This window comes from Hoplias malabaricus, chromosome 18, assembly GCF_029633855.1.
Source record: "Hoplias malabaricus isolate fHopMal1 chromosome 18, fHopMal1.hap1, whole genome shotgun sequence".
Lineage (NCBI taxonomy): Eukaryota > Metazoa > Chordata > Actinopteri > Characiformes > Erythrinidae > Hoplias > Hoplias malabaricus.
The window spans coordinates 5,788,218-5,802,510 of record NC_089817.1 but is presented as its reverse complement, the minus strand read 5'-3'; the positions used below and the strand labels follow the sequence as shown (position 1 = coordinate 5,802,510).

Genomic DNA, 14,293 nt, shown 5'->3' with positions numbered 1-14,293 from the left:
ATATTTTTTTCACACCTCGGAAGTTCAGTCTTAGAAGTTGTTTACATTCTTTACTTCTGATTATCAAAGCAATCCCAAGGACATTCAGCGATGTTGAGGTCTGGGCTCTGGGGCGGTCAGTCCTTTGTTCACCAGCATCGTGTTTGATTTCAAGTGTTTACTTTGCACGTAATGGCTGTTTTGACTGGAAATTAAATAAATTAATGGTGGTCTCTGATTTTTGAACAGTGCCTCGTACTACTTTAGCGTTTGTCTGAAGTCTTGCCGAAAAAAGAACCTGGTTTCCATTTAGTTCAGGTTAAATTACGGGGTAAAGTCATGATGAGCAGTGGGTCTTAGGCTCCCTCTCTGAAAGAGATTTGTCTTTCTCTAGTTTCTACGAAGGCAATAGACAGTGTGTCTTAGAGAGAGCTGCGTTCATCACATTTGTTTCACAGAAACCATTCAGGTCACACTTGAGGATCATCTTTTTGCTTCAACATGTTTATTTATTCATTTTTTTTACAAAACAAACAATGCGACATGGGGGAAAAAGTGCTTTACAGGCTAATATTTGTTTCAATAAATACAAGAACCTCGAGGCCTCGTCCCCTCCCCCTCGATCACAATACAGGCTTTTTCAGGGACCGTTTAAAATTTTTCTTTTTATTTTTAGTCCCCTGTCCCCACATCAGTCCCATGAAGCCCTGAATGATTCCCCTCAGTCTGTGAGGCCAAGGCTACAGGACAAACAGAAATCATCAAGAAACAGAAAACAGAAACACACACACGCACACGCATACGCATACACACACACACACACTGATCCCACATAACATCAGGACACAGCTTAAATAAAAAATACAGGTACATTTCTTCTTTACATGTAGTCATCTGTGTTTTCTCGAATGCTCTCTTCCATTTTCTCTCTTCTCTTTGTTTCTCTCTCTCTCTCTTTTCTCTCTCGCTCACACACACCTTATTAACTCTGTTTTTTTTTAATGGTTAGATGAGTCTGAAAACATGAAATATCCAACATTTAGTAGAATTTATGTGGAAAAAAGAGGTGTCTATTTTGCTACTTCCACATTTGGCACATTTAATAATTAATTCCTAAAGTTGTGTTAAATAAAATAAAATTCAGTGAAGCATTCTGAGATCTGTCAAACTCCATTATCAATGAATAACCTAGTCACCATATTATAATACATTATTTCACCTTGTGGAATTAAATTCTACCAAAGTTAATGAGCTAAAATAATCAAAAGGGGGTTGGCATCATTTTGCACCGCCCCTCGGACCGAGTGCTGACTGTAATCTACTTGAGATCCTGATGTTACTGAGAAATTAATGTGTAAGTTGTGAGAACAGACTCATGGTGAGTCAGATTTGTGTTTATCTCAGCCTCCATCACTGGGTCAGACGGTGTGTGGTGGTCCGCTTTGTGGGGTTCTTTCTGCCTGAGAGAGTGCAGATGTTAGCGGGTGATGAAACGGCGTTCGGTGCTTTCTGCCCACAGACTCACTGAGAGAGAGCGAGAGAGAGACACATACTCTATGTGCTTTATATTCATGTAAACAGTTGGACAAAATGCACAGATCCAGCGTAACGCTCATCAAAGGTTTCATCAAATATTGCATTGGATTTACTGCATGTACCTCATCATCTCCACATGAGTGACATATTGTTTCTATTTCATTTATTTTTCAAAGAAGAATGTTTGTGAAAGATAAAATATTTTTAGAGGATAATTTAGACTATTTCTGTTAGTCGTTTCGTCATGAAATTTCAACAGAATTCAAAGGGCAGCTACTGGGTTCAGCTGAAAATTAAAATGGGAAAACATGAATGTCCATGATTTCTATTATTGAAACTCCAGTAGTGATTTAAACCAGGACAAATGTGCCATAAATTAATTGGCCAAAAGGAAGCTTTCAACAGATGGTTCTGCACAGAAACTCTTTCCATGAATGCCAGGTCCAAAAAACAATTAATGCATTAAACAATATAAGCAGCGTCTTATATTGCATCTGTTGTTAACACATTATGCTGAGCCATGCATAATAAACACGGCTATAAAGATAAATGCAGTATTTTATTAATGTCTGTATCCTTTAGGATACTTTATGTATTCATAATTTTAGAGGAAGTATTTTTTTTCTTCTCTAGAACTCTACATTCACTCCTAGTGCTTCTCAGGAACCTTTTTCCAGGGTATAGTTTATTTACTGTTTGCAGTGTGACAGCGATGCATGTGGAAATGATGCACACATTTGAATCCAGTCACTTCTTTTTGATGCGGCACAAGATGAAACTCTTCTTACCGACTGCTCCTAGGTTTTATTTTCCCACTACCACAGGTTTTTCTGTTTTTAAATATTTAATCTCATCAGGGACCGTGCTGCAGTCCTGCGGCTAGAAATGTCCTTCAAACATTTTTTTTTGAGAGAGAGACATAGAGAGAGAGATAGAGTGAGAGAGAGAGAGAGTTTTCCAAACGAGAGCAGCTGAACTACGCCATTTCTCCTAATGTCTTTCAGTGTGAGCTTAGGGAGCGGGTCCAACAATCCGAGCTCTGAATTCTCCCGGGTTCCCAGTCTCCCAGACTCGACGCAACGTCTGGTCGGTTTGACAGGTGACCGCTCGCCCAGGCGTCCCGTAAACCGCTCGCAGGTGTGCGGCTCTGCGGCCGCAGGTGAGGGAAATCCTGTCCAGACCCAGGGGCCAGAGGAAGCCTTCCCTCTCCTCGGGAGGTCGGAGGTCAAGAGCACGAGGGACCGTGACCCTGTTCTTCAGACCAAGAGGAGGAGGAGGAACCGGCAGGAAGCATGGAGCAGGAGGTCAGGGTAGAGGGGCCGGGGTCACACTGGTGGGGGCGTTAGCGGCTAAGGGGCAGCTGGGGCAGGGACATGGCCTGATGAGGGAGACTTGGTGTGGTCAGCACTGAGAACGGATGACCTGAGGACACAAGAAAACGGACAGGTCAGCGTCCACATGCAGTGTAAAAAAAATATGCTATTGCCTTTGATCATTCACACTTACTTCTTTAGTTTTGCACTGAAACATTGGTGGACACCTACTAACCCAACATTTCATCTGAAAGGAAGGGTGTCCCTCTATGTAATAATATGTATGCAGTGTAAGAAACCACATAAGCAAGTCTAAGTGATTAGGTTATTTAATTATGTTAAATCTGTTCAACAGTTTTGTTGTTTCAATGCAAAACTAAAGAAGACAGATTTGGTCTTGGGAGGCAGCTGTGGTAAAAGAGAAGCCTGAGCAGTGGTGGTTTGTTCGTACTCGTACTGGAGAAGTAGTGAGGGTTCCACTCACTGTCGATGTATCCGTGCAGGGCAACCATGCGTGCTCTCTCAGGGCTAAAGGGCGAGTAGTGCAGCTCGTCCGGCAGCGAAGGGGGCATGCGGGCCTGAGGGTGACCCTGCGGAGGGCCGTTGTGCTGAGGGGTGTGTTTTTTGTGTCTCGCTCGGCAGTTCTGAAACCAAACCTGAGGAAAAAGCAGATCGATGCACAAACATCAGGCAGCTATCTACAGTATTATTTTCCTTATTATATATTTATCACTGGGCCTATGTATATATTGTAATATTTAACTAGCAACATGCAGTATATCATCAAACTAGGTGCTGTAAAAACAGATGAACAAAAACTAAAGCTACTAATTACTGATGCTGAAGGAGAGAGAAAGAATGAAGCATAAGAATAAACCGAGAGAGGAAGAGAGTTTATTGACGTATAGATCCGTGCTGTGTGTTTACCTGTATCACTCGTCGGCTCAAGCCTGTCATGTCTGCCAGCTTCTGCAGCGTCTGTGCATCGGGGTTATTATCCTGCGCAAACTGAGCCTGCATTACCTGCCCAAAGAAGAGAAAGCAGTGAAAAAAAGACTTACCGCAAAGTAAGTATAATCAACCTTCCTATGATGTCATCATATCCCTCCGCCAATGAAACTATTCATGTGAGAATCTGTTTAAAATGTGGTTGTAGATTGTGTTGGGTTTTACCTGCAGCTGCTCTGCAGTGAAGGACGTCCGAGCTCTTTTAGCTGGCTTGGGTTGACTGTCCTGCTCCGAGGGCACTGCCCCTTCCAGCGTGAGACCACTTCCTGCAGAGAGACAGAAAGGTCAGCATTCACTTAAGTTCAATTAATTCCATATGTCGCATAGAACAATACACAGGGTCTTACACTACCAGGAGCCACTGTCATTTTTACAATGTCAAAAATGGAAAAATAGGCTCCATTTCTGCTACACATCTGTTTAAAGCTATACTTAGGCATGAATAGTCACATAGTCACAAATCCATACAGACATGTGGAGCATAAAGACTTGTATATTGCGCTGCAGACCTACAGGAGGATATCAATATCCTGTGTACATTTGCTCACATAGGGAGCCACTTAAGACAGAATTCATTTTAGATTGAATGCGCACCAGGCCCACACGCCACACTGGAAAATGCTTTGAAATCACATGATACAAATGGGAATGATATTTGGATAAAATGAGCAACCATGGTACAACACAATTATTTCCAAATGCAGTACAGTGAAAGACAGCAATATTACTGATGTGTGTTTTTTTCAGGTGCAATAGACTGTCATTTGAATCATGTAAAGCCCATTGTTTTCCAGTGGATCAGTATGACATATATATGTCTGATTACAGTGTGTGTATATGAGAGTGTACATTGATCAGCCATAAAGTTATGACCACCACCTGATAATAGTCCAGCTGAATGTATCCTGTCTCCACTGATGAAGGAATAGAGGGCGACCAACACACACTGTGCAGCAACAGATGGGCTACTGTCTCTGACTTTACATCTACAAGTTGGACCAATGAGGTACGAGTGGACAGTGAGTGTACACAGTGTTTAAAATCTTCATCAACATTGCTGTGTCTGATCCACTCGCATCAACACAACCACCACCTCGTCAGTATCACTGCGTGATCCATACCATCTCAATGGTGGTCCTGTGGGGTCCTGACCAGCGAATAACAGGGTGAAAGGGGTAAACAAAGAATGCCAAGGAACACTTTATTCCGTAATTGTGGAACTAAAATGTGGACGTGTATGATCAATGAAGCTGAAACAATGGCCAGTGTAGAAACAAGATGGTCATAATATTATGGCTGATTGGTGTATATGAGAGTGTATATGACAGCCGATGCAGAGGAGATTACAGATCCTTTACAGTCGGTCACACCCCTATATAACTAAAAAATAATAAAAAATCTCCTATAAAGATATCTCAAGTTAAGGTAACACACACCACACACATACTGCTTACTAACCGCTCTCTGCCGCCCGTTTGAGGTTTTCCACCATAGTGTCATAGTGGATCCTGCAGAGCACCTTTTCCTCCACCAGGCCGAACTCTTCTCCAGTAGAGAGCTGGCGTTTGCAGGAGAAGCAGGCGAAGCAGGCGAGATGATAGGCGTTTCCTCGTGCTCTTCGCACCCAGTCGCTGGCGTAGATCTGCCGCCCACAGCGAGCACACTTAGTACCAAACCTACTGTGAGAGAGAGACAAGACACATCGCATCAATACCCCAAACACCACCACAGCATAATGTCATAAACACTGTGTTAAACACCACCACAGCCTACTGTCATAAACACTGTTAAACACCACCACAGCCTACTGTCATAAACACTGTGCTAAACACCACCACAGCCTACTGTCATAAACACTGTGTTAAACACCACCACAGCCTACTGTCATAAACACTGTGTTAAACACCACCACAGCATACTGTCATAAACATTGTGTTAAACACCACCACAGCCTACTATCATAAACACTGTTAAACACCACCACAGCCTACTGTCATAAACACTGTGTTAAACACCACCACAGCCTACTGTCATAAACACTGTGTTAAACACCACCACAGCATACTGTCATAAACATTGTGTTAAACACCACCACAGCCTACTGTCATAAACACTGTGTTAAACACCACCACAGCATACTGTCATAAACATTGTGTTAAACACCACCACAGCCTACCATCATAAACACTGTTAAACACCACCACAGCCTACTGTCATAAACACTGTTAAACACCACCACAGCTTACTGTCATAAACACTGTGTTAAACACCACCACAGCCTACTGTCATAAATACTGTGTTAAACACCACCACAGCATACTGTCATGAACACTGTGTTAAACACCACCACAGCATACTGTCATAAACATTGTGCTAAACACCACCACAGCATACTGTCATAAACATTGTGTTAAACACCACCACAGCCTACTGTCATAAACACTGTGTTAAACACCACCACAGCCTACTGTCATAAACATTGTGTTAAACACCACCACAGCCTACTGTCAGAAACACTGTGTTAAACACCACTGCAGCATACTGTTATGAATACTGTGTTAAACACCACCACAGCCTACTGTCATAAACACTGTGCTAAACACAACCACAGCATAAAGTCATAAACACTGTGTTAAACAGCACCACAGCCTACTGTCATAAACACTGTGTTAAACACCACCACAGCCTACTGTCAGAAACACTGTGTTAAACACCACCACAGCCTACTGTCAGAAACACTGTGCTAAACACCACCATAGCATACTGTCATAAACACTGTGTTAAACACCACCACAGCTTATTGTCATAAACACTGTGTTAAACACCACCACAGCCTACTGTCATAAACACTGTGTTAAACACCACCACAGCCTACTATCATAAACATTGTGTTAAACACCACCACAGCATACTGTCATAATTACTGTGTTAAACACCACCACAGCCTACTGTCATAAACACTGTGTTAAACACCACCACAGCCTACTATCATAAACACTGTGTTAAACACCACAACAGCCTACTGTCATAAACACTGTGTTAAACACCACCACCGCCTACTTTCATAAACACTGTGTTAAACAGCACCACAACACACTGTCATAATTACTGTTAAACACCACTGTCATAAACATTGTGTTAAACACCAATACATAATTAGTAATTGTCATAATTACTGTTAAACACCACCACAACACACTGTCATAATTAATGTTAAACACCACCACAACATACTGTCATAATTACTGTTAAACACCACTGTCATAAACATTGTGTTAAAAACCAACACAGCCTACTGTCATAAACACTGTGTTAAACACCACAAGAGCCTACTGTCATAATTACTGTTCAAAACCACTGTTATAAACACTGTGTTAAACATCACCTCAGAATACTTTCATAAACATTGTGTTAAACAGCACCACAGCCTACTGTCATAATTAATGTTACCACTGTCATAAACACTGTGTTAAACACCACAACAGCCTACTGTCATAATTACTGTTAAATACCACTGTCAAAAACACTGTGTTAAACATCACCTCAGAATACTTTTATAAACATTGTGTTAAACAGCACCACAGCCTACTGTCATAAACACTGTTAAAAACCACCACAGCATACTGTCATAAACATTGTGTTAAACACCACCACAGCCTACTGTCATAAACACTGTGTTAAACACCACCACAGCCTACTGTCATAAACATTGTGTTAAACACCACCACAGCCTACTGTCAGAAACACTGTGTTAAACACCACCGCAGCATACTGTTATGAATACTGTGTTAAACACCACCACAGCCTACTGTCATAAACACTGTGCTAAACACAACCACAGCATAAAGTCATAAACACTGTGTTAAACAGCACCACAGCCTACTGTCATAAACACTGTGTTAAACACCACCACAGCCTACTGTCAGAAACACTGTGTTAAACACCACCACAGCCTACTGTGAGAAACACTGTGCTAAACACCACCATAGCATACTGTCATAAACACTGTGTTAAACACCACCACAGCTTATTGTCATAAACACTGTGTTAAACACCACCACAGCCTACTGTCATAAACACTGTGTTAAACACCACCACAGCCTACTATCATAAACATTGTGTTAAACACCACCACAGCATACTGTCATAATTACTGTGTTAAACACCACCACAGCCTACTGTCATAAACACTGTGTTAAACACCACCACAGCCTACTGCCATAAACACTGTGTTAAACACCACCACAGCCTACTGTCATAAACACTGTGTTAAACACCACCACAGCCTACTATCATAAACACTGTGTTAAACACCACAACAGCCTACTGTCATAAACACTGTGTTAAACACCACCACCGCCTACTTTCATAAACACTGTGTTAAACAGCACCACAACACACTGTCATAATTACTGTTAAACACCACTGTCATAAACATTGTGTTAAACACCAATACATAATTAGTAATTGTCATAATTACTGTTAAACACCACCACAACACACTGTCATAATTAATGTTAAACACCACCACAACATACTGTCATAATTACTGTTAAACACCACTGTCATAAACATTGTGTTAAAAACCAACACAGCCTACTGTCATAAACACTGTGTTAAACACCACAAGAGCCTACTGTCATAATTACTGTTCAAAACCACTGTTATAAACACTGTGTTAAACATCACCTCAGAATACTTTCATAAACATTGTGTTAAACAGCACCACAGCCTACTGTCATAATTAATGTTACCACTGTCATAAACACTGTGTTAAACACCACAACAGCCTACTGTCATAATTACTGTTAAATACCACTGTCAAAAACACTGTGTTAAACATCACCTCAGAATACTTTTATAAACATTGTGTTAAACAGCACCACAGCCTACTGTCATAAACACTGTTAAAAACCACCACAGCCTACTGTCATAAACACTGTGTTAAACACAACAAAAGCCCACTGTCATAAACACTGTGTTAAACATCACCACAGCATACTGTCATAAACACTGTGTTAAACACAACAAGAGCCTACTGTCATAATTACTGTTAAACACCACTGTCATAAACACTGTGTTAAACAGCACCACAGCATACTGTCATAATTACTGTTAAACACCGCTGTCATATACATTGTGTTAAACACCACCACAAGACACTGTCATAATTACTGTTAAACACTACCACAACATACTGTCATAATTACTGTTAAACAACGCTGTCATAAACATTGTATTAAACACCACCACAACACACTGTCATAATTACTGTTAAACACCGCTGTCATAAACATTGTGTTAAACACCACCACAACACACTGTCATAATTACTGTTAAACACCGCTGTCATAAACATTGTGTTAAACACCACCACAACACACTGTCATAATTACTGTTAAACACCACTGTCATAAACACTGTGTTAAACAGCACCACAGCATACTGTCATAATTACTGTTAAACACCGCTGTCATATACATTGTGTTAAACACCACCACAAGACACTGTCATAATTACTGTTAAACACTACCACAACACACTGTCATAATTACTGTTAAACAACGCTGTCATAAACATTGTATTAAACACCACCACAACACACTGTCATAATTACTGTTAAACACCGCTGTCATAAACATTGTGTTAAACACCACCACAACACACTGTCATAATTACTGTTAAACATTACCACAACATACTGTCATAATTACTGTTAAACACCACTGTCATAAACACTGTGTTAATCGGCACCACAGCCTACTGTCATAAACACTATGTTAAACACAACAAAAGCCCATTGTCATTAACACTGTGTTAAACAGCACCACAGCCTACTGTCATAAACACTGTGTTAAACAGCACCACAGCCTACTGTCATAAACACTGTGTTAAACACAACCACAGCCTACTGTCATAAACACTGTGTTAAACACAACCACAGCCTACTGTCATAAAAACTGTGTTAAACACAACAAAAGCCCACTGTCATAAAAACTGTGTTAAACACAACAGCCCACTGACATAAATACTTTGTTAAACACCACCACAGCCTACTGTCATAAACAGTGTTAAACACCACCACAGCCTACTGTCAGAAACACTGTGTTAAACAGCACAACAGCCTACTGTCATAAACACTGTGTTAAACAGCACCACAGCCTACTGTCAGAAACACTGTGTCAAACACAACAAAAGCCTACTGTCATAAACAGTGTTAAACACAACAACAGCTTACTGTCATAATTACTGTTAAACACCACCACTATCATAAAGACTGTGTTAGGCAAAGAAGTATAAAAGAAAAATGTGGATCAGATACAGCAGTGCTGCTGGAGGTTTTAAATGTGGTTCCCACTGACTGTCCACTGTATTAGACACATTTATCTCATTGGTCCACCTTGTAGATATAAAGTCAGAGATAGTAGCTCATCTGTTGCTGCACAGTTTGCGTCAGACGACCTCTAGCCCATCATCAGTGGACAAGGGACACTGTCGGCTGGATGTTATCATTTGGTCAGACACCACAACAGCCTACTGTCATAAACATTGTGTTAAGCACCACCACAGCCTGCTGTCATAAATACTGTGTTAAACACCACCACAGCCTACTGTCATAAACACTGTGTTAAATACCACCACAGCCTACTGTCATAAACAGTGTTAAACACCACCACAGCATACTGTCAGAAACACTGTGTTAAACACCACCACAACATACTGTCATAAACATTGTGTTAAACACCACCACAGCCTACTGTCATAATTGCTGTTAAAACACCACGGAAGCCTGCTGTCATGAACACTGTGTTAAACACCACCACAGTATACTGTCATAAATACTGTGTTAAATACCAACACTGCATACTGTCAGAAACACTGTGTTAAACACCACCACAGCCTACTTTCATAATTGCTGTTAAAACACAACAACAGCATACTGTCATAAACACTGTGTTAAACAACACCGCGACCTACTGTCATAAACACTGTTAAACGCCATCACAGCCTACTGTCCTAAAAACTGTTAAACGCCATCACAGCCTACTGTCCTAAAAACTGTTAAACGCCATCACAGCCTACTGTCATAAACACTGTGTTAAACATCACCACAACCTACTGTCATAAACACTGTGTTAAACATCACCACAGCCTACTTTAATAAACACTGTTAAACACAACAACAGCATACTGTCATAAACACTGTTAAACAACACCGCGACCTACTGTCATAAACACTGTTAAACGCCATCACAGCCTACTGTCATAAACACTGTTAAACAACACCGTGACCTACTGTCATAAACACTGTTAAACGCCATCACAGCCTACTGTCATAAACAATGTTAAACGCCATCACAGCCTACTGTCATAAACACTGTGTTAAACACCACCACAACATACTGTCATAAACATTGTGTTAAACACCACCACAGCCTACTGTCATAATTGCTGTTAAAACACCACGGAAGCCTGCTGTCATAAACACTGTGTTAAACACCACCACAGTATACTGTCATAAATACTGTGTTAAATACCAACACTGCATACTGTCAGAAACACTGTGTTAAACACCACCACAGTGTACTGTCCTGTCTTAAACACTGTTAAACACCACCACAGCCTACTTTCATAATTGCTGTTAAAACACAACAACAGCATACTGTCATAAACACTGTGTTAAACAACACCGCGACCTACTGTCATAAACACTGTTAAACGCCATCACAGCCTACTGTCCTAAAAACTGTTAAACGCCATCACAGCCTACTGTCCTAAAAACTGTTAAACGCCATCACAGCCTACTGTCCTAAAAACTGTTAAACACCATCACAGCCTACTGTCATAAACACTGTGTTAAACATCACCACAGCCTACTGTCATAAACACTGTGTTAAACATCACCACAGCCTACTTTAATAAACACTGTTAAACACAACAACAGCATACTGTCATAAACACTGTTAAACAACACCGCGACCTACTGTCATAAACACTGTTAAACATCACCACAGCCTACTGTCATAAACACTGTGTTAAACATCACCACAGCCTACTTTAATAAACACTGCTAAACACAACAACAGCATACTGTCATAAACACTGTTAAACACCATCACAGCCTACTGTCATAAACACTGTTAAACAACAGCACGACCTACTGTCATAAACACTGTTAAACGCCATCACAGCCTACTGTCATAAACACTGTTAAACACCATCACAGCCTACTGTCATAAACACTGTTACACACCATCACAGCCTACTGTCATAAACACTGTTACACACAACAACAGCCTACTGTCAAAAACACTGTGTTAAACATCACCACAGCCTACTTTATTAAACACTGGTAAACACAACAACAGTATACTGTCCTAAACACTGTTTAACACCACCACAGCTTATTGTCATAAACACTGTGTTAAACACCACAACAACCTACTGTCATAAACAGTGTGAAACACCACCAACGCATACTGTCATAAACACTGTAAAACACAACAACAGCCTACTGTCATATTTACTGTTAAACACCACCACTGTCATAAACACTGTGTTAGGCAAAAAAGTAAAAATAAATGTGGATCAGATACAGCAGTGCTATTGGAGTTTTTGAATACTGTTCCCACTGACTGTCCACTCTATTAGACACTTTTATCTCATTGGTCCACCTTGTAGATATAAAGTCAGAGACAGTAGTTCATCTGTTGCTGCACAGTTTGCGTCAGACGACCTCTAGCCCATCATCAGTGGACAAGGGACACTGTCGGCTGGATGTTATCGTTTGGTTAACAATTCTCAGTCCAGCAGTGACACTGAGAGCTTTAAAAACTTCAGCAGCACTGCTGTATCTGATCCACTCTCACAAGCACAACAAATAATAACTCGCCAGCACAACATCAGTGTCACTGCAGCGCTGAGAGTCCAGTGAAGAACAGACAATGAACTATACAGAAATAAAAGATTTTAAAATAAAATACATTGTTTAAAATAATATAACAGCTCTAACAGTATGGAAGGAGCATCTTCAAATCAGTGTCTATACTGAGAGCAGAACATTCAGGCGTTGCACAGCGAGAACAGTCCTCATTTTTCTATACAGTTAACTTCTCCATGTGTTGGAAGCTGTTTAAACCATGTCTATAAATTATGTTATAATACACTTTGTTTATTAACTTTGAGTGGATTTCAAATTGGTTTCATAATTGTTATGTGAAGCTTGTTTTTCAGCGTTATACCCCAGCTCAGCCGGGTCTGCATTTGTGAATAAGTGCCAGGCGATGACAGTGGTTGTGACAGGACACCAGAGAAATGATCCAACTGAGACCAGCAGGTTCGGTGAATGTTATTCCTGCTAGCAAACACAGCAGAGTCCAGTCTGTTCCAGCTGGAGTACACTGGATGTGTTAAGGCCTCTGTTTTTCCAGATCCATCCACTGCACTCTTTTTTCTCTCAGGTTAAGACCTTCAAGACTGTTCTAAATGGAAATTCCACCAATGTCCCAAACTTTTTCAAACTTCCTTCATATTTAAATTTTTAAGATGTAATAAATGTAAATATATACTTGTTTAGATGGCACTTGGGGTTCAACACGGCTATATTTGTGTTGACATTGTGACCCCTGGTTCTTATCACCTATTAGCATCAGAATGACTGTTGAAACCTCAGCTGTGTTTTCTCCCAGTTAAATGTTCTCATGATGCTGGAGAGAGCTGATATTTCTGAATGGCATAAAAAAATAGTGACTTTGATTTTTATTGACGTGAACCTGTCAAAACCAGTGTGCTTTAGAAGCACGGGAGCAGAGCTGTGGTCAGCCGAAGCAGGTGTTATTTTGACGGGACTGGACTAAACTGCCCCAAAAACATCACATGGTGACCAAGTTTTAGGGTTCTGGCGGAGAGAGAGAGAGAGAGAGAGGGTCAGTGCGGCTTTTGGCGCAGTGTCTGAGACTAATGCTCTGCAGATGGCCAAGGAAAAAAACATTCTCATTCACCCCACCCCATCCCCCCATCACCACACACACATACACACACATATCACCACCACACCTCTGGCACACGGAGCGCTTGTGTAAACAGAATGTCGTACACCACCTCCTCCGACCGCCGAGAAATGTGGGATATCAAACTGACTGATTTGGCTCCGGTTCCTCGTCCAGAGGAATGATGACACTAGCCTCGACTCGCTGGATCCCAGGCAGAGGGCCCCTGGCGGGGAGGGCACTGACAGGGGGGCTTGTCCACTCAAAATGACATCATGCTACTCTAGAGAGCTTCAGAGTAAGCTCTGAACAAAGCTGGAGTCTAGCGTTTCCCAATCAAGGGACAGGCTTTTTTAAGCAGCCCCCCCCCCCCCTCCAAAAAAACCCATGTATCTCCAAAATGGAAACTTTGCAAGGCTTTTATTCCAAACTGTTTTAAACCTTTTCCATTTGTCCGTTCTTCATGAA

General features: G+C 41.1%; 1 protein-coding gene across 1 annotated transcript in view; it reads right to left on the bottom strand.

The window, feature by feature from the left end:
• Positions 1 to 478: 478 nt before the first annotated feature.
• lhx6a (LIM homeobox 6a) overlaps positions 479 to 14,293 on the bottom strand; it is a 30,648-nt gene continuing 16,833 nt past the window's right edge. The window contains exons 4-8 of the mRNA XM_066651365.1: positions 5,295 to 5,515; positions 4,002 to 4,102; positions 3,756 to 3,851; positions 3,313 to 3,484; positions 479 to 2,937 (exon numbers count right to left, since the gene is read on the bottom strand). Coding sequence (XP_066507462.1) covers positions 2,858 to 2,937; positions 3,313 to 3,484; positions 3,756 to 3,851; positions 4,002 to 4,102; positions 5,295 to 5,515 — 670 coding nt within the window. The 3' untranslated portion in view covers positions 479 to 2,857. The remainder of the gene's footprint in view (positions 2,938 to 3,312; positions 3,485 to 3,755; positions 3,852 to 4,001; positions 4,103 to 5,294; positions 5,516 to 14,293) is intronic.